The following is a 26245-nucleotide window of genomic DNA, read 5'->3' as shown; positions in this document are numbered from 1 at the left end:
TCTGTCAGAGAAATATATTCCAGTTTTCATTGCTGTACAATCTCACAATAAAATAAAACAATGGCTTTTTGTTGTTGTTGTTCAGTCGCACAGTCGAGTCCGACTCTTTGCGACCCCATGGACCAGCTCCCGCCAGGCCTTCCAGTCTTCCACCGTCCTCTGAAGTTTGCTCAATTTCATGTTCGTTGCATCGATGACACTGTCTAACCATCTCATCCTTTGCCGTCCCCGTCTTCTTTGACCTTCAATCTTTCCCAGCATCAGGGTCTTCTCCAGAGAGTGCTCCCTTCTCATTTGGTGGCCAAAGTATTTGAGCTTCAGTTTCATTATTTGGCCTTCCAGGGAACAGTCAGGGTTGATTTCTTTTAGGATTGACTGTTTTGTTCTTCTTCCAGTCCAAGGGACTCTCAGGAGTCTTCTCCAGCACCATAGTTCAAAAGAATCTATTCTTCGGCGCTCGGCCTTCCTTATAGTCCAACTCTCGCAGCCATACATGACTACTGGGAATACCATTGCTTTGACCATGCGGACTTTTGTTGGCAGGGTGATGTCTCTACTTTTTATCACGCTGTTTAGGCTCGCCATCCCTTTCCTCCCAAGGAGCAGGCGTCTTTTAATTTCATGGCTGCTGTCACAGTCTGCGGTGATCTGGGATCCCAGGAACGTGAAGTCTATCACTACTTCCACGACTTCCCCTTCTATTTGCCAAAGAGTGATGGGGCCGGATGCCATAATCTTAGTTTTTTTTATGTTGAGCTTCAAGCCCACTTTTGCTCTCTCCTCTTTTACCCTGAGCAAGAGGCTCTTTAGGTCCTCTTCACTTTCTGCCATCAGAGTGGTATCGTCTGCTTTTTACCATTGTTTTATTTCAGCATATTCCAGCATTTGTGAGCACAATTCAGCCTTTAAATGCCTAGGTAGGCACAGAATGTCCTGCGCCTAATCAGTTCAACAGTGGGGAAAAATAGGTTTATTACTAGGAAACTAAATCCAATATGATTTTTTTTCAATCACTGTTTTTCTTCACATTTACCAGGTTATATCGAGATCTAGAGTTGCAAAATCTGGACTAAGAAATTCCAGGAGATCTGGTGGGCAGAGCCTGGGGGAGGGTGGGGATTTGGGAAGGGGAGGGACCTCAGCAGGGAATAATGCCATAAAATCCACCCTCCATAGCAACCCTTTTCTCCAGGAGAATTGATCTCTGGAGATCAGTTGTAATTTCAGAAGATCTCAAGTCACTGCCTGGAGGTTGGCAACCTTGTCCTGGTCCCAGGAAGCAGACAAAAGTAAATAAACAAAAATAAGCAAGATTGCAAGAAAATCTCCAAAAGAATTCAAATAATTTAAGATTCAAATGAAAGCATGTCAGTAGTGGCAGACTACTGCAGTGGTTCCCACTCCTTCTGCATGTCTTGTCCTGTATATGTACTATATATGTGACAATTGAGACCGTAGGAAGCAGAGCTTTGGAAAAGCCAATCAAGAAAGCTTATTTTAAAATGACTTTAACTGAGAATCCTAGGTATTAAAGTGCTGGGAATTTCTGAGTTTTGGTTCTCCAGAGTAGTCTGACCAGCACTTTCCAAGCATTTATGGAGGGGGGGCGCACTGGATGAATGAAGAGGAAGGGAGCTGGGTTTGCTTCTCTGGGTGACAGATTGTTTTATACACCACCAAACTTGGGATATTATCAAATGGTAACAGCAGTTTCAAGTAGGCCAGGACTATAGATATTGTGTATCCTATTTTAAATGTTATGATTTTTAAGGTTGTCCTCATTAATAATCCTCAGGGAAAAGATAAGAATTGTATAAAGCTGTCATGATCTGGGGTGTGCCACCAGAGGCCTACTAGGCCCAGAGAGCCTGGCTAGCAGTAGGTGAGGCTGGGCCTACAACTCCCAGAAGCCCCTGAGAGGTTTTAGAGCCAAAATTGACTAATAGGAAAAGAGGAGGGCTTAGAATAAAAGATCTGGAGCAGCAGGAAAAGCTGTTCTTCTTCCCAGAGGGCAAAGCCAGAAGGAAGGCTGCTGCAGGAAGAAACCCTAGTAGTAGTCTAGTGCCACTTGGAATAGTGAGCTAGGGACAGTATATTTAGACGTGTAAGGGCATTTGATTTCTTTTCTTTTCACCCACTTACTGTTATTCTACACCTTGTTGTTTCACCTCCTATAAAATAAACCTTTTCATTGTTCACTCTGCCTGGTCCTCACACCTATTATTCGGCCAAAAGGGAGGTCTGAAGGTCTTGGGAGGGTGCTCTGGGCCTTCTCAAGGGATCCTAAATCCAGAGTGGTGGCAGCGTCAGGTGACACCCCACCTGAGCCGTGACAACAGTAAAAATGGCAAATACCAGTATTTTAGGGAATTTTTCCTTGTATCCCCTGTGCAAAGCCAGAGCATTTCTCTTCAGTAGTCATCCTTAGCCAGGAAAAGCAGCAACGTTGCCAAATGATGCCTGGAAGAGAAAACACTTGAACTGAGTGATGACCAGTGCTATTGCAGTAAGAAGGGATTTCCTTTCTTTCTCTTTCCTGAGAAATGAATAATACTTTTGCCTTTTCCCAGGGCAGTTCAGGAAGTAGAAGTCTTCAAAATGATTTTGCTAATGGATATGTACACAAATCTTTGTAAGCTAAAGCTTATGTAATATGTAAATACACCTAAATTTAATAAGTCTATTAAAAGGCAAGGACCTCTAGCTAGTTAAGTTTTCACCCCCAGTCAGAAGACCATGTCAAACTTTAAATTGTAATGCTTGTATTATACTCGATAAAAATTTATCTTAAACAAACAAACAAACAAACAAAAAAGAACGACCATGGGGAGGATGAGGTCTTAGCGGCATGTCACGCATGCAAAATACTCCTTCCCTAGCTGAAGAATCTTCAAGCAGCTGGTGATGGGAAACAGCTTTCTTTATCTGAAATCCTGGACAGCTGCTGCCAGTTGAAGGAGATAATACTGAGCTAGATGGTCCACAGGACTGACTCCCTATAAAGTAGCTTCATATGTTCACTGGCTTGAAAGAAGTGCAACAGCAACTAAATTAGAGAATATTTAATTACAGCTTGTATTAATTATGGTACACAGCTATTCAAGCCTCAATGAGAACAGAAGCCAGAAAAATAAATGCTTAGACTTTGTGAAATAAGGAACATGTATAGAAAACAGATACCAGATAAAAAAGTGCAATTATTATACCTAAGAGTTTAAATCAGAGGTGTTGAACTCATTTGTTATGAGGGCTGGATCTGACATAAATTTCACTGTCGGGCCAGGCCATGTGTGCCAATAAATGTAACACAAGAGATATAAACTTTATAAAGATTATTTCAGATGCTGAATGGCAATAGCAGGCGTGACTGGATTTGGTGCGATATGCAGAGGGGTAGTAAGTGTGGAGATATCAGCACTGGTAATGAGACAGGAAACCTAGGTCTCAGTTTGGTACAGGAGGATTCAGTTCAAGAGGATGCGAAGAATAAATGGAAATAAGCCTGAAGAAGTGAACAGTGACTCACGAAAGCACATACTCTACCACAAAATGTGTTAGTCTTTAAAGGTGCTACTGGACTCTTACTTTTTCTACTGCTATTAGAAACCACGACATTAAAAAACCAGTGGGGGAACATTTTAACCTTCCAGGACATTCAGTTGCTGACCTAAGAGTAGCAGTTCTGTTTTTGATAGTTAAGAACTGGGAGTCAGGACAATAATGACTGTTCTAACAAGTCATTCTACTGTAGAATAACCCCTTTCATCTGTTAATGCAGTTTGCTTTTCAGCATACTGAAGTATCAGAATGTAGTTATACATGTTTGTATACTACATTTCATAATTTACTGTATCAATATTGACATCCCGTTTCACTTTCTGAGCAGCCTCATCATTGGTTGAGCAGCAGTGCCTCATCCATTACTTCATAGTAAGTAATTTCCTTAGTCATAGCCAACGGTTCATTCCTTCTGCTCTTTAGGAAAAAAATACCTTTCATACGCACTGAATAATGTACTTTCAATCTACTTTCAATGCACTTTAGTGATCATTGGCAAGTGTTTTTCCCTGTTTCACACAGTAAAATCCAGTTGCAAAGTGGATTGAAAGTGCATTATTTGGCATGTGTGAAAGCAGCCTAAAACAGATCAGGAATAACCCCTCCTGTGAGCATTTAGTGAAGGTTTCATGGTGGGAACCTGCACTATGCAATATTCAAGAATTGGATACACCTGTTTACCAACCATCCTGAACAGGTCCTATGCAGGATTGCAAGGCTTGTATGAATTAACCTTGAAGCATGAAAGGGCTTGCTTGCATGATTCCTCTTCTCTTCTTTCTTCTTCCCTCATGGACTACACTCTAGTTAGTAATTTGTTTGCTGTTACATCTATTCTCTGCAAACCATGGCTGTCAAAATGTGTCTCTGCTGCAATAGCAGCAGCAAGTGGTGTGGAACTGGGCAGGAATTACATCCACATATCCTGACCACACTGGTCATTGTTGTCACCACCCTCTTCCCTGCCCTTCCCCCCTTCCCTCCATCACATTGACACAGAAGTGCCAACCCAGTGATAATTGTGCCAGGGCCCCCTACACAACATCCTACTTCCCGCCCTTCCCGCTGAGTAATGGTGTAAAAGTACACTGCAGCTCAGCATGCAAAGTAACAAAGTTCTTTAAAAAGCTGAAAGGGAGGAAGAAATGAAGAATGTAACTCCACCCGTTCCTGTATTGATTATGGGCAGAGCATCCATATGGATGTTCCACCTGCAGCCACCCACAAGTTCCCTGATGAGCCAGATTAAAAGTGCTTTTCTCAATAGCTTCCCAGGATTCTTGAAAAAGAACAAACTGTGGTTCAGAATTGTAATTCGCAGGACAGGTGCAAACCATAGTTTGCTTTGTTGATGCTGCATTTCAGCCAAGGTAACATTCACCCTATCTAAGGTGTGCTGTTGGCACAAGGCTATCCTCCAACAGATGAACTTATTTTTTATTCTCCTTAACTCTTATTTTTGAGTTCACACACAAAATGGGAATCTAGAGAAAATCCTATGTATATGCATCCATATATGCTGAATTAAAAAGAAAAACATTTTTTATGCTGATCAGTGTAACTCAGTAGCTATGTGGGACCTCTTAGGATGGAGTGTGAATACTGTACCAATGCTAATCCAAATTTTACAAAAGAAGTCAAATTCTGTTCAAACAAATTGAACAAATTATTTGGAAATATTTGCTTATGAACTAAGTTGTGTCAAGCAATATGGATACATTGTGGAATTTGCCTGTGGAAAAGAACAACATAAATCTGGCCTGCTTACCAAATTAGGGTTAAAATTTGGGGTATGGTTTGGCTATATTCCCCTTAAATAATAAACTAGATTGGGTTGTCAGATGCAGACCAGTTCTTAATAGCTGTGCACAGCAGAGAATCTCTTAGGTACTGTTTCATTCATCACTGCTATTTTAGGACTATTTTAAAATTGCACATAGAGATATTTTGAGAGAAATGGAAATCAGTCGAAGTTCCTAGTGATTCTTTTCTCTGTGCTTTTGAGACCTATTGAACCACTTCAAAAGAATGGGTGGGGGAGTGTTCTCTCTTCTTGTGTTCCAAGCACAGAGGAGCTTTTTTCTGAAGTTCTAACTGGGCAGAACAAATGCATGTTGGGAGCAAGAGGGATCATGGACACAAGTTCTGCCCCCAACTTTCTCATAGTTATCCTAGGGGGTCTATGCACGTCTAATTGTAAATATGTAGGCCTCTCTCCTCAACTAGAAACCCCCAAAAAGCAGGTTTCTCAGTGACACAGAGCCACGTAGGTTCAAAGTGTGTGTACAAAGATTGTATGTATTCATTCCAGTGGTACTGTTATCTTGCCTGCTTTGCATTTTGGTGTGTATGAACAACAGGTATCTTTTTTGTGAGGGAGGAAGGTATTTGGGCTGTTTATTTGGTTTTAAAATGTAATTTTAACAGCTACTTTTAAACTGCCTTGAGCCAAGAGAAAAGGTGAGGTAGAAATGTTTTAATTAAAAAATTAGTACAAATATTTATCTCCCTCTTTAGTATATCTGAAAAGGGCTATGAAGATACACCTGAAGTCCCCTCTGGCCAGTTGGTTGGCCCTACATACTGAGTGACAATGTGATAATTTTTTAAAGGGACCTGTGCACTAGGTGTCCATACCAAATTTGCCATTTAGTCTGAACAGGTACAGTAACAGCCTGCTGGATCTTGATACGGAATTTTGCCTCTTTTCCCCACTATGGTTCCCAACCTCCTTCTGGGATCTCCAGGCTACAAAGATCAGTTCTGTTGGAGAAAATCACTGCTTTGGCAAATGGACTCCCCATGGCATTACAGCCTTCCAAAGTCTTCCCCGTAAACCCCATCTTCCCCATGCTTCGCCTCCAAAACTCCAGGAATTTCCCAGCCCAGAGATGGCAACCATATGACCCAGTCCCACCTTCAGAGTGCTATTCACCTTGCTGACCATTTTCTCAGAACCTTACAAGCCTAACAGCACCATAGTAGCTGCATGTGATTATAAATAACACTCCAGTGATATCTAATAGCACTTTTCCTACGTATTTGGGGTTATGCAATGCAATTAGGTCAGGAAAACAAAGACATTCTCTCCTTTCCCCACTTTGCTTTGGGAAAGAGCCTCACTTGCCAGTAGATTGAGCGGAAGGAAAAGAAATCCTTAAGTGGGAAAAGTCAGTCTTCTCTTAGGGCTAAAGGTGATTCATACGAGGAGAACCCCAGTCTAAAAAGCCAAGAAAGATTTCCCGAGGTCATTTCGGCGTGATTATGATGCAAACAGGGAGGAGGGGGGAATCAACTGCGGTCACGTGCTCCCATGCGCATCCGCGAGGCTCTCTGCTCACACAGCGCCACCTAGAGGGTCTGTCCAATCACTTTTGTGCCCGGGTTCCAGCAGCTGCTGTTCTGGGTGCAGCCGGTGTCACATGTCGGAAAGTCCCTAGCCCTTATGTGTGTTGTGTGTGTGTGTGTGTACATGGAAATCCCCAGCCCTGTCTCTCCCCCCACCCACTAAAACTGCTAAGGGAATCACCAGACTGGTGGAATCTCATTCCAGCTTCTAGCCAGCAGCAGGAACGGCGCGGGGGGGGCACTAGGAAAGGGAAGCCCAGGCAAAGGTTCCTAGCGATCGGAGCCCTACCGGCAGAGGGGATTTGCAGCAAAAGCCAGCTGTGGTCTTCGGACCTCGAGGGACATTCATGGGTCCTCGCGTTGCATTCGCTGAAGCCTGGAACATTCGTATTAAGAAGGATTATTAGCAGACTCGACCTGCCTGTCTCCCGAGTAAGTAATTCGCCCCGCTTTTTTGATTTTTGAGAGGGTTTGGGTTGTTCGTGATGGCTGCCTCGGGCCTTGTCTGGAATGTAGGTGCCGGTCCCAAAAAGAGGTGCATGCGAACTTGGGCGTTTCTAGCCAGGGTCGCCAAGGATGAAATGCGATCTATTTATTTATTTTTTAATCTTAATTTGTTCCGGTTAACTGCCAGCGATGCTACGGTAATTATATTCCTCAGGTCAGTCGTTGGCTCTGCAAATGTCTACACAATAGGGAAGCAACCTAGGATTCAGATCTATTTCTGAAAACAGATTCTGCGGGTGACTTCGATCACAGATTAAGTCCTAGCAGTAAACCCCAGATACATCTACACACAAGTAATACTTGCTTGTTGCTTAAAGTTGCGTGACTGTATGACAGCTGATTGCAAGCAGTTATGACTTGTGTATTATTTCTACTTTTAAAAATAAGTTTTCATAAGATATTAAGAGGAATGTGTCATGTCGTACACTACAGCAAATGCTAAGTAAAGCCAACAGCACTTTTAAGAAGAATGATTATTCCACAACAACAAATGAACATTGGAGGAAAAAGCATGTATACATGTATCAGATTGATGGTAAAATGTCTTTTGAGATAGATGCTAGCTGAGATTAGTTGGAGGAAAAAGCATGTACACACATATCAGATTGATGGTAAAACATCTTTTGAGATAGATGCTAGCTGAGATTATTGTCAGTTAAGAATTCTACATCTGGACTTGTCCTACTTTTCAAGAAGCAGTTTTAAAGCAGCAACCGGTCCCTCCAGTTGATTATAATTTTAACACCTGCCAACAGGGATTACATTAATGAATCTCCAGTTCTTCATTAAAGAGAGTCAAGAGTGCAGACTGTAGAATTAAAATTTGTTTCAGATGTAATATCTCAAATACAAATGTGTTCTCTATGTATGACTTTGTTTTACACTGTGATATACTACTTATCAAAGGTTCTAATGAATATGTAAAGTGGTGAAAATATGTTATATTGTATACGTAGTAATGATGAAACCAGTGTTTTTGTCAAAATAGATTAGTTATGAAGTTTGAAACTTAAAACTTAAATGATGAATACAGTTGTACACCAACAGAAATAAGAACTATTGTATTTTATAGATAATACCTTAAAATGATAACGAAGGGGATGAAAGGGAAAATATTCTCCGTCCTGTACATTATGTACTACATTATTGTCTTTGACAAATGTAATTATGTTGTATAACCCTTCCCCCTTTTTTATTTTCTGTACCCCCACTGCTTTCCTAAAATAAATAAGTAAAAGAGTGCAGACTGGATTACAGGCCAGATCCTGCATCACTGTTTCCTGGCTAGTGGGCTACAGCAGGAATTGGTCTCAGGCAGTTGGTCCTGGGGACATGCAACCTGAAGAAATTTCTGTAATTGCATTTTGACAACACTTTGTTGGAAGTAGCCTGTGTGGTTTTGCAGTGGTCAAACACAAAGTATGACATTTGGAACCAGTCTCAGGCATATTTGGCCATTTCAGTATTACAGAGAATCACGTTGTTGATCAATACATATTTTTCACAACATGGACATAGAAATGCCATGTTGGAAGCAGCCTTCAGAACTGGTCCAAAACAATTCTATCTAGAGCTCCCATTTATAAAGCACTTGTAAGCCAATCTGCTGTTCTAAGGCTGCCTTGCTAGGCACACCTACATAAGTGCAAGTCCCATTTACATCAGGGAAACTTATTTCCAGGTAAACATTCATAGGATGACGTTGTAAGATGTAGGTTTTCATGATCTAAATGTGAACGGTTGCATCAAAATCAGAGCTTCATCCTCATGGAGATAAATTTGAAGTAGGAATTCCTAAACTGTGGGGTCAAGACCTTGTATGGAGGTCATCAGCTTGTCAGCCATAGGCGGTGGAGGCAGGTTTAGTACAGGGCAGGAGGTGAAGGGTAGCAAATGAAGATTTGAATGATATAACAAAGATTCAGTTCTTCTGGTTGAGTCACTTAACAGAAACATTGATAGCCACTGCAATAAAGAGATCATTCTACTTATTTGTACTCATTGGATTCAGGCAACTTTTGCCCCTGCCGTGGAGTCCAAAGAACTACTGATCCATATCTAGAATTTTCTGCATGTAATACCATGATTCAAGCAGTATGTCAGAATAAGGGTAGGAGGCTGTACTGAAGAAAAATGGACTGGACTGGTGATACTGATCCCAGAGAGACATGAAGAAATCAGGAGGTGAAGCTTTTCAGAGTGAGGAGATAAGTCACCAGCTAATGATGCACATCAGTCTTCTGTTAAAGGCACAGCTGCAGTGGCCAGCTGAAAAGTGGTTGAAATGGCTTGAAAATGGTAATTTTACCTCCTTAGCAAGGTGTGACTTTTTAAAATAAAAAATAAAATTATCACTCCTACTGAACGAGTGAATTATTACTACTACTGAAGTAGTGACCCAGCATGGTGTAGTGGTTAGAGTGTTCGACTAGGATCATGGAGACCGAGCTTTGAATCCTTGCTCTGCCATGGCAGCTTGTTGGTGACCTTGGGGCCTGTAAGCTACTTCGGGCCCCCACTGTGGAGGAAGTGGGCTATATGTGAAGTAAATAAATAATTACATTTTAATGCAGTCCTTTGGATGTTATTTCTTTAGGTGATGTGGTGAAATGTATGCATTTGCTATGCAGAGGAAGGCAATGGCAAACCACCTCTGCTCACCTCTTGCCTTGAACACCCCACAGATAGGGTCACCATGAGTCAGTTGGCACTCCACAGCATGTTATTCATTCATTCAATCAAACCTAAGCATTTTTTCTCTGGAAGGTTGTCCCAGTTGAAATACGCAGGATTTATTCCTGAGTAAGTGTGGTTATTCTCAGATGACTGTTGAAGTTGCATGGAAGCGAAGGGTTGCTTTTGGCAGAGCAGGAGTGTTAATTAGCATTCTGATTGAGCTTAACAAATTGGATACTCCATTGTTACTTAATACTGGAAACAACCTGTTGTAGGCCTTAGCATGGTATCTCAGTGATGTAATCACCCTATATTCATATGAATTTCCTCACTCTTGACTACATGCTTGGAAGATCAGACCTCTACTTTGAAGAGAGGGAAATACGTACATATCTGTTAAAATATGTATATATTTCTGCAGTCTTAACAGGCCTGAATGTTCATGGAATAATGAAAAGACATGGCATTTTCTGGAGCTGTAGCAAAAATTATAGTGGTGGGTGAAGACTTCATTTATTGTTGCATAAACCAGAGACCCCGTAGATGAAGGAAGAGAAGGGGGGGGGGGGAGATGTTAGTACAAAATCAGTCAGGGGGCCAGGGATCCAAATGATATACTTGTCACATCAAGAGGTACAGGAAAGAAAACCAGATCCCATCAAAATTGTGAAAAGATCTGATTAGAATAAGTATGTGAACACCTCCCAACTGGTAGTGAATCAGCAAAGCTAGAGGAATAATGTACGTAAACATCTAAAAAGACAAATGCTTTCCATAGTGAGTTAGACAATTCCAGTTTCTGTTGAACCCAGAACGGATAGCTTCAAATCTGCACATAAATTCCAATGGTATAGCTCAGCAAAGGAGTGTCTCTTAAAAAAATTTTGTGTGAAGTATGGCAGCTTTCAACTTTGTTGCCCAATGTCCAGAGGGATTGAAATTCCCGCTAGTGTCTGAATTTTTCCTTTGTAAAATCCTGTTTGTATCCAGACAGAGACAATCTGGACAGCGTAAATGGCAGCCTACCATTGGGGCCATGTGCCAACAAGAACCAACTCAGCTGGCCCTTTTGGAATTCTTTTGTGCCATATTTTTGCGGTCATCTACCGTTCCCCCGAAAATAAGACAGTGTCTTATATTAATTTTTGCTCCCAAAGATGCGCTAGGTCTTATTTTCGGGGGATGTCTTATTTTTCTATGAAGAAGAATACGGTACACTCCGTCAGGGCAAAGCGAGCAGCAGGCGGCAGCTTGTCCTAATGGCGGCGCGGGCTCTCTGATTAAAAGAGACCTCCCACTTCCTGTCTGCTCCGACTGCGCGGCGGCCAACAGTGAGCTGCGCAGCGGCTTCCACCGCTACAGACCAGAGTCCAGAGTTACGGTAGCTTCGGTGGGGCTTATTATCGGGGAGGCCTTATGTTCGGGGGAGGCCTTATTATCGGGGAGGTCTTATTTTCGGGGAAAACAGGGTAGTAAATATATGTCAACATTCTTACTATTAATCAGTGGTGTTTACATAGTTTAAAAAGATATATTTTTGAAAACAGTAATAGTGGTCATCTAGTAAATATATTTCAACATTCTTACTATTAACCAGTGGTGTTTACATAGTTAAAAAAAGATATATTTTTGAAAACAGTAATAGTTTGATAGCTGCTACATTCTTGCTTAGATGAAGCAGATCCTGAAGAGCCTCTGCCAGTCAGAGTAGCCAACACTGACTTTGACAGACTCCATATAATGGAGGCTCATGAGTTCACATGTTGAAGCAGTTTTACTTAATAAGGTTGGGAGTGGGTGGGGATAATTTAGTCGGGAAATTGTGAGAAAAGGAAGCTTAGAGAAAAGCAAGGTGAATGCATCCAGTGTAAGATCGTAGTCCTCATTGGCTTTCCTCATTAGTCCACAAATCAGGAGCCTGGTCTACAAACCAGTAAGCTGGAATGTTCTTGAAGAGTATCTGACTCAGTTAGGAACACCAGTCGGTAGCATATTATCCAGTCTGCAGTACAAAAAGAGCCAGAACCAATAAGTTGCTTTGTGCTGCATACTGTAAACTGCTGTAGTTAAGTGCAGATGGCTCAAGCGAGCAAGCTATGCCATGTGAAAAGGCAAACATTTAAAAAATCCCCAGAGTTACCACTCAGTTTGATCACAAGGGGAATATGGAATGGAAACATATTGGGGGGATTCTAAGCTAAGAGGAAATTCTTTGTCATCTGGATAGATTTACAACTGAGTAATCCTGGGTCTCCAGTTCTGCATTGCTGGGCACACCCCAGTGTAATATCTCTAGTCTGTCATACTCTAAAGGGCAATCCTCCAACACAGGTTTCTCTTTGAGAAGTAGGAGCCTGTTTGGTTAGCATTTATAGCAAGCCATTATCAAATGTGACTGGTGCGTATAACAGTTTAATGATTTCCATTTCGTAGGAACTGCCCATTTCTTCCCCAGCACGTGTACTGGAAAAGGTGCTTAGAAAATGTCTTGTAAAGTAAAACTGTGAATAAAGACATCTTGTGCTATTTGTTGCTTTGGGATGATGAGCGTTCTAAACATCCTTCTCTTACTTGTGTTCTTTCCATTCCCACTTGTAGGTTTGTTCTCACAAAATGGCTGGCCCGCAAACCATTCCTCAAGCTTTATACTTGAGCAACATGTTGAAAGCTGTGAAGATAAGGGAGAGCATGCCTGAAGACCTTGTCAAGTGCACTAGTGGAATAATCATTCATTTTAAAAGTATGCACAGGTATACTGTAGAGTTGTTCAGGATGTGCCAATTCTGCCCTCAGTTTCAGAAGATACTCCAGAAAGCCCTTATTGACCAAGTATCCCAAACCTCATTGGAACGACAAAGGAAGCTGAACTGGTGTAGAGAAGTTAAGAAACTTGTCCCATTGAAGACCAATGGTGAGTAAGCTTATTGTGCCATTTGACACGTAACAGTTTTTATTGTTTACTTGTAACATTTGTCTGCCGCATTTCAACCATAAGATCCGCACACCAGCTTATACTTTAAAACACAAATTGAATATCTTCCTCTCCCTACCATTCCCAATATATTATCTCCCAATGGAACTTATTTGAATTTTGTTTTGATAAGGCTCTTTTTAGAATTATGAAGGGGTTGTTTCTTGGAATTCTGAACAGCTGTGCAAAAAAAGAGCAAAGTGGCTTTATGAGTTCCTGTCTGGGCTGTGGATATCGCAGTGAAGCATGCAGAGAGGAAGTGACTTCAACTTCCTCTTTTTGTACTTCTGGTTCAGTGTCTGGATTGACAGCTTTGGTTTATTCGGTTGCTCAATGGCATTTCCCTATCCAAAGCTGCCCTGGAAAACGGAAGCAGTATTACCCCTAGTCCATAGATTACTCTGCCCATCCTCCAAGGATATCTGTACATGGGAATTATCTCATTTTGGGGAATTTTCAACAATTAATTTGAGCCTATTCTCTAAAGGACAACTTTAAAAAAACTGGTGTAACAGTTGAGAGGCCATCTGCACTTTTATCAGCTGCTTGCAAAGGACACCCTGTGTCACTCTACAAGGTGGCAGTTGTGTGATTTCACATGAGGTCGTGATTGCAGTTCTTGTGTTAATGTGAGGTGGGCCGTAGCCACACCTGGCTTGTGCTAAGGGGGGTAAATCACCACAACTGTGTGTCAAATCATTCCACACAAACAGCTGACCTTGCACAATCCTACATGAATACTTGCATTCTTGGATTTGCTTAAGCAAGCTTGACAGTAAGTGCTTCAATGGCAGAAGATTAATTGTAACATGAATAAATGGAAAATCCAGTTTTGTTAAAAAAAACAGATGAACCCTATGAATATGAACTGGAATTAGCTGCCTTCTGAAATGCACTGGGTAATTCTGTGGGTTTGGGTTTTGTTTTTTGTTTTTGCAAAATCAGTTATTAAATAGATTTAAAATAGCAGAGAGGAATCAGTCTCAAATTTCAAGTAGTAGTTGATGTCATAGCTATCCTAACAGGAAACATTTCTCGTGGCAGTTTTAGAACAGTGCAAAAAAAAAAAAAAAAAGATCCATTTAGATATATTATAATGTCAGAATGTTCTTGTTTCCAGTTGTAGCAAATTATGGTAAAACTAGGTCACTCAGCCAGATATGCAAGGTTATGTTATGGGACTTAGCAATTCCCGCTTCTCTCCATCCTCTGTTCAAGTGACCTCTGATTATATCATTCCAAGATGATTATAAATAGAGGGAAAGTATTTCTGTTATCACTGCTTTTAAATTTTTATTGTGCTTGGTACCGAGCAGATTACAAAAAAGGACAAGGGCCCTGCCTGGGAAATATACAGTCTAAGTAAGAGCCAATGGGAACACCGGGTCATTCATAGCAGGTAACCTAGAATAAATAAGCCCTGATGGTCCAAAAGCAGCCTAGATCCAAAGAATCTGGAGACGGGGGATTGAGGGTTTGTGTTTCTTAGTCAGCAGTTCACTAGGCTTTATGGCAAACCCCTGTGGAGAGAGCTGGGAGTTTCCAGAGTAGTTTGTAACTTGGCACCAAGCTCTGGTATTTAAAAGCAGAAATCCCATCAGGCATGCCCAAGCCATTGGTGGTGGTGGAGGAAAGTGCCGTCAAGTTGCAGTCAACTTATGGTTGACCCCCCCCCCCGTGGGGTTCTTGAAGGCAAGAGATGAACAAAGGTGGTTTGCCATGACCTGCCTCTGCATAGTGACCCTGGAATTCCTTAGTGGTCTCCCATCCAAGTACTAACCAGGGCCGACCTTGCTTAGCTTCTGAGATCTACCAAGATCAGGGTAGTGTGGGTCATCCAGGCAAGCATGCCCAGGCCATTAGGTATGTATATTCTGCAAAGTTTGAGTCCAGTGGCACCTTTAAGACCAACAAAGCTGTATTCAAGGTATGAGCTTCTGTGTACACGCACACTTCACACGAAAGCTCCTACCTTGAATAAAACTTGGTTGATCTTAAAGGTGCCCCACTGGACCCAGACTTTGTTCTACTGCTTCAGACCAACATAGCTGCCCACCTGGAAGTATATTCTGCAGTTAGTTTTGAAGTAGATTTAAATTGATTAGATGTGACTTCTAGAACTGCTTTTGAAAGCTTTGTTATTTAAGAGCCTTGCAGAGGATGTTACATTTATTTACAAATATTTGTAAGGGTTTTTTTTTTGCCCATTTTAACATTTGCTCTTTCACAGTCTCATCTTCTGTATACCATTTTAACAACACTTTATACATTTTAGAGATATCTTTTCCCCCTCCACTCTCCCATACCTTTTCCATTTCATTTTTTTCCTCTCTAAAACCATAATTTCTTTTGTCTGACCTAAAAAGGTCAGAGATCTGCATGTATTTTAACCATTCATATTCATATTCAATTTCATTCTGCTTTTTCATTATGTAAGGGTTTTTTTTTTTTTAATGCAGATAGTATTCAAGTTGATAGGTAGCTCCTATAAAGCTCCACTTGATATGATTCGTTAAAAAAATAAACACACGGGTCTACAAGTTTTTGGAACTATTCAAATAAAAATTGAACCTGCCCATGAATTGTACATTGATGTAACTAACATTGTTTCAGCCACAGTAAATGGTATTCTCATGTTTTCTTGCCTTGATCCCTGGAGCCTTACAGACCAAAGTTCATAATATCTGTTGTTGTGAGCTAATTTCAAAACTTGAACTTTTTTTCCAGTGATGTTGTACTTTCCAATGTCTGAAACAGGAGTTCATACTTTGGGAAGGCATGTGAGATAAATGCACATCTGGAATGCACATGCACACGTTCCTGCTTCGGGCATTATGTCAGAAGTGTGGAAAGTTGATGTGGAAATCACTTGCATATCCTGTTTTTACATTCCTGTAGTTACCACAAACAGAGTGTATGGGTAGTTTATTGTGTTTTCTTATGTCCGAAATTGTCCAGAATCCTAATTTTAAAATTTGTGATATAGAACTGATGGTGGAAAGTGTTGTCAATTAACTAAATTTTACCATGACTAAAACAAAGTTATGAGAATGCACATACATACAAAACAAAGGGAAGAGCATACATATGGACCCATCATTAGATTCCAAGTAGCGGATCAGAGCCTTTTAATTGGATTGTGGAAACATTGTGATTATGTCACTTGTCCAGGAGAACACAACACAAGGAGTTTTGAGGACTGCCAGGCCAGTGGTTAGAGTTGACAGATAGGTAGATTTCTTTTGCATTAATTTAAATGGATGGAGATCATCAGTCTGTATGTGTCACTCTGTTTTCTTCCATATCAGATCTCGATATCAGTCAAGCAGTTGTCAATTGTATTGATTCTGATTTCAAAACCTTGTAACATACTTTTCCCCCCTAATGTGTATACCACTGTAAATGTGCAAGCGGAATTTACAATGTAGTACCAAGAAGTCCAAATTAGAGTGGGGATTACTGCTAGAGATAAACCCTGTTAGGATTGCATTGTTAATCTGTTAAATCATGTGCATAGTACAGGAAAGTGATCACAGATGCAGCCTTAACAACACTGCATTTTTTGCCAGGAAGGAAATGTTAGCGTACTGGCTTCTGGAGAGAAATCCTGGAAGGCAGAGAAGTGGGTTTGTGATTTCCTAAATCCCTTATAAAACAATTCCAGTCATAGGGTGAGATCAAACATCTTCTAGGCACAAGGGATAAGAACTTCTACTCGTGCACCAGGTATCTACGGGGGGCAGGATTTCATTCCATGACACCTTGTGTTATATGGAATGTCACTCCAGAGGATGTCCCGACTCCTTCCTCTGTGCGTATATAATGCTTTGTGTATATGCAATTGTGCCAGCACAGAGGGGATCATGGTAGACATTTTACATAGCCCAGTTCCTTCCCTATTGACTTCTCTCTACATTCTAGGAACAGGAGTATCTCACATAACTGGAAATGGATGGGCACGTTGCAGTATATTTGGCACAGTGGCAGTGTGCCAATCTCAGCTGAGAGCTGGGAAGGAGGGGGACGTGTCAAGATATAGGAGATCCCCACCACACATGCAGAATGGTATCAGAGGGTTTGCACATATGGGAGGGGACAATTTGTTCCATAAAGAAATAATAAAATAGGAGAACTTGCAAAAGCAATTTTCATTTAGTCAGTATACTTGCCATAGGCTGTTCTTGCAATCAGAGATGTGTTTTTAGAGGATATGTAGTTGCCTGTCATTTTTGAGAGGCAAGATATAAATGTTTTTGTGATTTCATTTAAGGAATTTTAACAAAGGTATACAAAAGATTACAGGGAATTGTGGAAATCAGAGTGATTCATGTCCTGAATGTATGTTTGCGGATACAAGGAGGGAACATTGTTGTTGATTTAAAAAAAAGAAAGTTTGAAACCATGTCATTAAAAAAAATTCCCACATCCACCGACTAGAGATTTCGCTTCTATAATGAATAGGCATTCCAGCTTAGCCTAGCCACACCCACTTGGAAAGTCCAGCAGTGTGTACTTCACAGTTCAAATGTCTGCATAAGAACAAGAAGTACAATAGCTGTTACTCAATTGCTAGTCAAATATCTTAACACTGGGGAATTCCAAGTGTTGCTTAGGGAATTTTGGACTGGTGGTTCTCAATAAAGAACTGAAAGCAAGCGCACACAAGAAAAAAACCTCTTATCTTTGCTCTAGATTCTGCAAAGGGAAAATTTTAACAGGATGCAATAATTGTCCTACTTGTATGCATTTTTTCTTCTTGCTGAGCGAAGGGACTCTAATTCAGCACTGGAGTCAATGTCATACGCTTTTTGAAATCCTTGCATTTATTTTATTTTTGTATTTGCTTTCTTTTAAATCATTTCCTGAAGATGAATTTGTAACGGCAGGCACTTTAGTACAATAGGGCTTGCATATTGTTTATGGGCAGAAGGGATCTGTCCCTTGATACTGGGCTAGATTGTTTTTTGTTGATGCTGGGGAGGGAAGGATCTATGTTCAGACATTTGGCCATTTGAAGAAGAAAACACAGTCTTATCAGGTGTGTGATGTATGGCTAGCGTAATATTTAGAGTGTGTGTTACCTTGAGTGTGCTACTGCAGCATAACAAAATGACTTTTAAAAATCAAAAAGTCAGATGAGGATGGTTAGTTTTTTGAGTCAAAATCTTCCCTCCTCTTGACTGTCCCAGTCCCAGAATCCAACAAAGGCTCTTTCTGTTTTTAACCGTTCTGTGGACCCGCTTCTACTCCAGGACATCTGTGTAATTCTTTCTGTGGCCCTTGTCACTTTCTGAAACACCAGTTCCCCTTGCCTGTCACATAATTCCAGAGAAGCTTTGTAACAGGAGTGCACTATAGACTGGATCTGTTTGACAGGGCTGTTTCCTGGAATAGGCTCACCATGCTGCTGCAGTATGCATTCAAACACCATGTCGAGCTGACATTAAGCCTGAATGTCAGTGTGCTTATGGGCCTCCCTCCTTGCAAAGAACATAATGAAGGAATCTTGATTTGAAACTAACTGCACATTTCTGCATTCAAATATTGTGAGTAACCGGAGTTGGTTTTTAAATCAGTGTTTCTTCATCACACTCTGTGCAAAGTACTGAAGGTCAGCAGCATGCTGATCCATACACATTCAGGCTTGATGTCGGCTTAACATGGCATCTGAATATTACTTAGGATACACATTGTAATATTATTATTGGGGCCATTTTCTCTGCAATCATGAGAGTTAGAAACGTGTGTGTGTGTGTGATACTGGAAAGGGAACACTGAAACTGTCAACGTTCTAAACAGTACCTTTAACCAAGAAGAAAAATATCAATTTTAAGGATGTCAGGAAAGTGTGTGTGTGGGCCCACCTTTCTCCCAGATAACTTTGGCTTTCATATTCACAGCACCTAATATACATATAAGAAAAATTTAAAATGATAATTTCTGATAAATAAGTCATTGCTTTCTCTTTTGTTCTACCATATGATGAAATTTCCCTGGGAAGGAAAATGCAGTGCCTGTAAAGCTCAGCGCTAATGGTATTGACTGACATCTACTTTGAACACTTTGGAAAGAGACCCCCCCCCCAAGAAACTTGGAACGAGAGTATTTTTGATCACTACCTGTTGTGTTAGATCTTAAACAAGTGTAAACAGCAATGGAATAGGGAAATCCCCCCCAGATCTCTCATAAGTGTAATGGATTGTCTTAAGCTTTATAGTTGTGTTCAAAGCTAAGGTGTCCCTCCCACACTAAATACAATGTAAGCAGCATATTAGCCATTGGGAAATGACCAAAAACTGAACTGGTAGTGCCTGCTCCATAGGTACAAATAGGTAGGCGTTTATTCCTTCTGACATGTCAGTCTGAAGAAAAGCTATCAAGCTATTTTATTATGCCAGTTTCTATATCTGCCAACTGCATGGGACTCCTTCATCACCAATGTTCTGAACAATTCACTTGGTTTTCTCCGTATAGCAGGATCCCATCAGCACTGTACATTAGCAAAGTTCCACACGTGCAGGATCACTACTTCACTCGCATGAGAGCATTGGCCTGAAAAAAATCCAGTGTCTCATCATAATTTTAAATTACTCCAGACTGTGTTCAGTTTAGTGAAATGGAGGTGGAGGGTATGTCTCCACCGCACCCAGGATCCAGAGAATTAAAAATAGATCACATTGCCTTCTATTTGTTTCCTCTCCTAGCATTTTAATTAGTCTATCTGGGGAGTTCCAAGGGCCCAGATAGTCCATACAGAATCTTGAAATATTCTTATTAGTTCAATTTATGTTTATTGACCCCTTTCATTTTTCTGCAGGTGATGGAAATTGCCTCATGCATGCAGCATCGCAGTATATGTGGGGGATCCAAGATGTTGATCTAGTCCTGAGAAAAACACTGTTTAGTGCGCTCCGGGAAGTTGACACGCGCAACTTTAAACTGCGCTGGCAACGAGAGACTTTGAAATCACAGGAGTTTGTGGCAACGGGGCTCTGCTATGACACCAGGGTAAGTCAGTCTGATTTATGGTACAAAGAATGTTTAAAACTTTGGTATGGTTGGGTTGATCATGATTTCCTGTATGTAATTACAGGATGGGAGGCAATTATGGGAACAACCTTAAGAAAGTAAAATTGCAGGGCTGTCACCCAATTAAAACATTTTAGTCCATTAACTCTACTGGATTGCCCAATTTATTAACAAAGAGCTTCACTACTGTGGAGTTTCCAAATTAAGTAACCTCCCCAGAGATGGGTTATTTCCACGGACCACCCACATCTCCAGAAGTTGGCATATCCCTTCCTGTTAGAGAGGAGGGGAAACTATTTTAAAAAACTCCTACCACGAAGTTTAAAAAAGCAGTTATGCTCTCATTTAAGCACATACAGATATGCATAGACTTCCGATCAAGAAATCCATACAGCCTGTGGCTTCTTCCTTTTTTCAGCTTCTCCATGCTGGAGGATGCAAGGAGAATCAGACTCTGTGTTAAGTCTTCTGATCTCACTAGCTTAACTGCCTGCCTTGTAACAATGACCAAAGCTTTCTTATCTGGAACATTTTAGAGAAAGATGGAATAAGGATCAAGTGATGGACTGGTTTCATAGATTACAATAGTGCAGGCTTGGAAATAACCTTTTCCCTGAGAAATGTAAGAGTTACCTCGAAGCTTCCAGTTTTGTAAATTGGAAAACAATGGAGTCTTTTTCGTTTTCAAGCCATTGATATGCCACAAATGACTAACACAGATATGAGTGGGCAGGCAGACTGGCTAGTCAGTAATAACTGTAAGCTTATATGCTAGGCTGTTATAAAGGTGGTGGGAAAGTCCAAATGGTCTGCTCTGATTAAAAGTACATCTTGGAATAATCTGCAGTCATCCCACTCATCAGTCCTTCAAGTGCTGTACAGCTGGAATGCTTATAATGTGAATTAACTTATTCAGAAACAGTACCGGAAAAAATGTTTTTAAGGGAAGCTTTGGCTGCACCCTTTTTTGGTCTTGCATAGTAACTGATATTGCTTACATCTGTTTCTTTTCTGTTCCATTAGAACTGGGAGGAAGAATGGGACAACCTCATCAAAATGGCATCTGCAGAAACATCAGTTGCCCAAAATGTTCTTCAGTATAAATCCTTAGAAGAAATTCACATTTTTGTCCTTGTTAACATCCTAAGAAGGCCAATCATAGTTGTTGCAGGTAGGCATTTGTAGATTCAGTGGTACACATCAAAGCCATTTTTTGATAAGACATAAATGTTTTATGTTTTCCTGCTTTCCACGTCATCCGCATGATGATATTACACAGACTTAACCTAAATTATGGATGATCAAAAATGTTAATGTCTTTGTACTGTAGAAATGCCATGCCTTGTGGGTAGGGTGGTTCAGTGGTCCTGTGCACACCAAAGGTTGCAGGTTCAGTTCCATGGCATCTCCAGTTAAGTGATCTGAGGTGGCAGCTGTTGCCAAAAACCTTTCTCTGCTTGAAATCCTGGAGAATGACTACAGGCCGAGACAGTAAGAGCTAGGTAACCCAGTAGTTTGATTTCTTGTATTCTGTCGTGACATGGGGGATGTTTCAGTTTAGTAAAGACTGAAGTAAGCAAATGACAACTTTATGAGCTTGGCTGTTTGCTGGATGTGTGTCTCAGATCATTTAGCCCTGTAGCTATGGCTGTTTTGCTACTGGGAATTTCCCAGTTTTGTAAACACACAAAGCTGCCTTATACCAAATCTCCTACCATTGGTCAATCAAGTTCAGTATTGTCAGTTGTCACCTGCGGTGGCTCTCAAATGGAGGTCTTTTCACATCACCTTTTGTTGGAGATGCCAGGTGTTGAACCTGGGACCTTCTACATGCAAAGTAGATTCTTTAGCATTGAGCCATGTCCTTAAAGAAACTGACAGAGGGAATTTTGACTCTCAAAAGATTATACCCCCCCAAAGCTTGTTGCTACTGAAATCAAATCCAGCTGTTTTATTACAGACCAACACAGCTACCCTCTCAAACTATCTTAAATAAATTGAAGCAGTAATTATTTGTCATAGATAGAAATCTTGTCCTTGGCTAACCATTCTCTTTTATCTTAAATAGACAAAATGCTTAGAAGTTTGGAATCAGGCTCAAGTTTTTCCCCTCTGAACATTGGTGGGATTTACTTGCCCCTCCATTGGCCTGCAGAAGAATGTTACCGATATCCCATTGTCCTTGGCTATGATAGCATGCACTTCACGCCACTGGTTGTTCTAAAGGACAGTGGCCCTGGTACGTCTCAGAATATACCCTGTACTGTGTTGATGGTTCATTGTGCCCTCTCCACTCTGCATGATAATCATAATTGCATTCCTATCTAGGGTTCTCTATAAAACTTTCAGTTTGGGACAATTCATCATCTGGCTTTGCACAGCCCTTAGCCTTCTCTGCTTTAGTTTCCATCCACTTTTTTCAGTGGTCCATTAGATTTAACCATGCATGTTATTTCGGTGGGCTTTCTTGACAGCAGAGGCTACACAGGTCTCTGCCTTGTCACATTCCTGGCTGTTCCCATTTGATTTCACAGTAACAAGCTGTTTTTCTATCCACAGAGATCCAGGCAGTCCCGCTGGTTAATTGTGAAAGAGGGAGGTTTGAAGACTTGAAGGTCCACTTTTTAACTGATTCTGAAGAAAGGGAGAAAGAAAAGCTGTTAAGAGAATACTTAATGGTGATAGAAATTCCTGTGCAAGGCTGGGACCCAGGGACAACACATCTTATACATGCTGCAAAGTAAGTATGTCTCTTCTCTTTCTTCAGCATCATGTGACTTTAAATCTTATTCAGTCTCTCATTTCCAGGAGTGTGGTGTTGCATTTAATCCTGGATAGTTCAAAGCTATCCAGTTCTAAATGAGTATAAAAGGTATTCTGACTAACGTCAAAAGAGAGCCAGTTTGGTGTAGTGGTTAAGTGCTCGGACTCTAATCTGGGAGAACCAGGTTTAATTCCCCTCTCCTCCACTTGCACCTGGCTGGATGGCCTTGGGCAAGCCGTAGTTCCGATAAGAGCTGTCCTTGAAAAAGAGCAGTTTCTGTCAAGAGCTCTCTCAGCCCCACCTACCTCACAGGGTGTCTGTTGTGGGGAGGGGAAGGGAAAGGAGTTTGTAAGCCGCTCTGAGACACCTTTGGGTAGTGAAGGGCGGGGTATAAATCCAATCTCCTCCTCCTCTTCTTCTTACCAAACACCCTGTTTAAGAATCTCAATTAGAAAGCCAGTATAGGTGGTTTTTTCCAAGAATTTTTTTCAATTTGTATGCTTTCTCTTTCTAAGAGACATGAGGTGGAGTGAGTTTATTCCATTTTACCGTTACAACTACCCTGTGAGATAACTCAGGCTGAGGTAACTCCACAATTTCCCCAAGCCACCTGGCAATTTTAATGACTCACCAAGGATTTGAATCCAGGTTTCCCTGAGATGTGCAACACTCTGTACAGCCATGTTTAGTTATGTATACTGCTGTTTTAGTAGTTAGCTAGTATTAATGTTGTTCCATTGATTTTATAACTGTAATTTCATTGTATTCATGCCTTTTGTTGGAAGACACCTATTATTTCACAGAGGTGGCATATAAATATTTTAAATAAATATTTTTAAAGAATTGTTCCATGTGCTTTTAGCTAAACACTTCTGAAGCAGTTTATTGCAATAATAATCTACAGTAAAACATTAGAAACTTTGAAATATCAAAAACATACAGCCAGCACTTAAAACAGTCAGTTCCAGGTCATGCATTAGGAATGAACCAACCCAAAGCCTGGATGAATAAAAAAAGACTTCATCTGGTGCATAAAACTAGTCAAGAGAGGCATCAGATCAGCAAATGCGGGAAGGAAGTTATATGGATGAGGTACCAATGTTGTCTTTAGTGGGCACTCACCTTCCCCTGAAAGTGGCAACACAGAGCAGTGATAATGATTGTCTGTACAAAATTCTGAGCTAAAAAAGTTACGAAAAACAATTCCTGAGTGAACAGGCCAAAAACAAACTACTTAGTTCCTTAGTTCCTGTTCAGAATATTTTAGAATTATGTACCATTGAGAGGTATGTGCAAATGCACCAAAAGAGTTCTGGTTTCATGGTTTTTCCAAGATATCCAATAGGAATTGATAAACACTATCAATAAATATTCCAATAGGAATGGCTAAAAAAGACATTAAAGACTGACGTTAATTTTTTTCCTTTCCCCACACACTTGGAGGCAGTACCTGGAGTTCAGCTGTAATTCTGAGGGATCTCCAGGTCCCACCTGGAGGTTGGCAACCCTAGGCATAGCAGCTTTGTTGGTTAAGAGCACGGACTCTAATCTGGGAGAACTGGATTTCCCACTCCTCCATATGCAGCTGTTGGTGTGACCTAGGGTCAGTCAAGTTCTCTCAGAGCAGTCCTCAAAAGAACTCTCTCAGCCCCACCTACCTTACAGGGTGTCTGTTGTAGGGAGGGGAAGGGAAAGGAGATTGTAAGCTGTTCTGAGACGCCAAGCGAAGGGCAGGGTATAAATCCAATCTCTTCTTTTTCTTCTTCCCCTGGTCACTCCCTTTCCCATTCCATTTCCCCTCACGTAGCATTTCTAAATACCCCACTTTAATAACACATAGGCTGTGATACACTCTTGATGAGACATTGGGGTGGCTATTCCTGCTTGCTGTTTCCTCCCAATAGTTGTTTGTTGCCTTCTCACAATCAAGCAATGCCAATTCCTTGTTTCCTTCTCTTGAAGGTTGGATGAAGGCAACTTGCCCAAAAACATCAATCTAGTAGAAGATTACTTTCAGCTGGTGCAGCATGAATACAAGAAGTGGCAAGAAAATGTGGAGCCAGTTGGGAGGGAGGCATGTGCCAGGAACAGGTTGGAGATGTCCCTTTCCCAGCTTTCACTTGTGGAAGTGAAATGTGAAACTCCAAATTGCCCCTTTTACATGTCTGTGAGTACCCAGCCCTACTGCCACGAATGCTTTGAACAGAGGAAGAAGGGGAAAAAGCTAAGAAGGCAGAACTTCCGAGCAGGCTCTGAGAAATTCCAGGGAACTAGAACCGGTTCGCCTGAGGGTGAGCTCCATGACCCTGTTGTACGGTCATCAGTGGACCCAGGAACAGGGCCTCGCTCAGCGCCCCCTACAGCACCAAGCCTTTTCCTGTACAGTGAAACCACTGCAATGAAGTGCAGGACCCCAGACTGTCCTTTCACAATGAATGTGCAATACAATGGACTCTGCGAACGCTGCCACAGCTCTGGAGAGCTCAGACCTTGCAGTGACCCAGAAGAGCCCCAACATTCAGACTGTGTGACCTGTACGTACTGCCTCAAGGGTACCAATAGGACTTTCAACGGCATGTGCAGTGCTTGTTTCAAAAGGGCTAGAGACTGTTTGCCGCATGCCAGTTCCGGCCATCAGAGATCGTCCTCTGATCCTTCCCACCTATCACAGAGCCTGCTTCAGCATGCCTGCCACGCAACAAGTCGCAGCAATGTGGTGGAGCTGCCACATGGGCCACCTCAGAGGACTGAAGAGCGGAAGGGGAGCAGTAAATGCCGGAAACCCGGCTGCAGCTTTTTCGGCACTCCCCAGAATGAAGGCTTTTGTACAATATGCTATTTTGACTACAGGGAAAATAAAGGTGAGTAATGGGATTATTCTGCCTCGTTTTTGCCACGGGACTCGAGGAAACTAAAGGTAGTCCTGCTCGGTCTGAAAGTGCAAGTGCAAATAGAGTGAAACAGGCTAATCCTGCAGTATTTATGATTCTGCATCACAAGGTGGAATGCAAGGCTGTTGGGAAACTGGCTGTTCCTCCCACCCACCCCCCAAGCTGCATTAATGATTTAACCGTCACTCCAGAAATTTCCAGTGCCCCCTCTCTGAGTTTGTTGATATACCAAAGAGAGAGCACTAAACCGATGGGGCCACACCTGCGGGGCTGGACATGGATACTAAAGTTGACAGTAGCTTTTAAAATCTTGCTAGTGATCAAGATACGACAAGTCCAAAGGTGAGGGACCTACCATAGTAATGTCACGTGTCGTTTTCCACAGCAGCAAACTAATGACTTAAGCACACAGGCATAATACTGAATAGAGCAAGGATTTATTTATTATTATTATTAATAATAATAATAATAATAATAATAATAATAATAATAATACTTTCC

At 41.3% G+C, this 26245-nt stretch overlaps 1 protein-coding gene across 1 annotated transcript in view; it reads left to right on the top strand.

Annotated features, from left to right (window-relative positions):
• Nucleotides 1-7141: 7141 nt before the first annotated feature.
• Nucleotides 7142-26245, top strand: part of TNFAIP3 (TNF alpha induced protein 3) — a 22758-nt gene continuing 3654 nt past the window's right edge. The window contains exons 1-7 of the mRNA XM_015425090.1: nucleotides 7142-7338; nucleotides 12688-13000; nucleotides 19878-20068; nucleotides 21113-21260; nucleotides 22158-22328; nucleotides 22649-22829; nucleotides 24816-25714. Of these exons, the coding sequence (XP_015280576.1) occupies nucleotides 12703-13000; nucleotides 19878-20068; nucleotides 21113-21260; nucleotides 22158-22328; nucleotides 22649-22829; nucleotides 24816-25714 (1888 nt within the window). The 5' untranslated portion in view covers nucleotides 7142-7338; nucleotides 12688-12702. The remainder of the gene's footprint in view (nucleotides 7339-12687; nucleotides 13001-19877; nucleotides 20069-21112; nucleotides 21261-22157; nucleotides 22329-22648; nucleotides 22830-24815; nucleotides 25715-26245) is intronic.

This window comes from Gekko japonicus, unplaced genomic scaffold, assembly GCF_001447785.1.
Source record: "Gekko japonicus isolate JY-2015 unplaced genomic scaffold, Gekko_japonicus_V1.1 scaffold3136, whole genome shotgun sequence".
Lineage (NCBI taxonomy): Eukaryota > Metazoa > Chordata > Lepidosauria > Squamata > Gekkonidae > Gekko > Gekko japonicus.
Note: the sequence above shows the minus strand (reverse complement) of the source record. Positions and strands in the feature narration are given on the sequence as shown.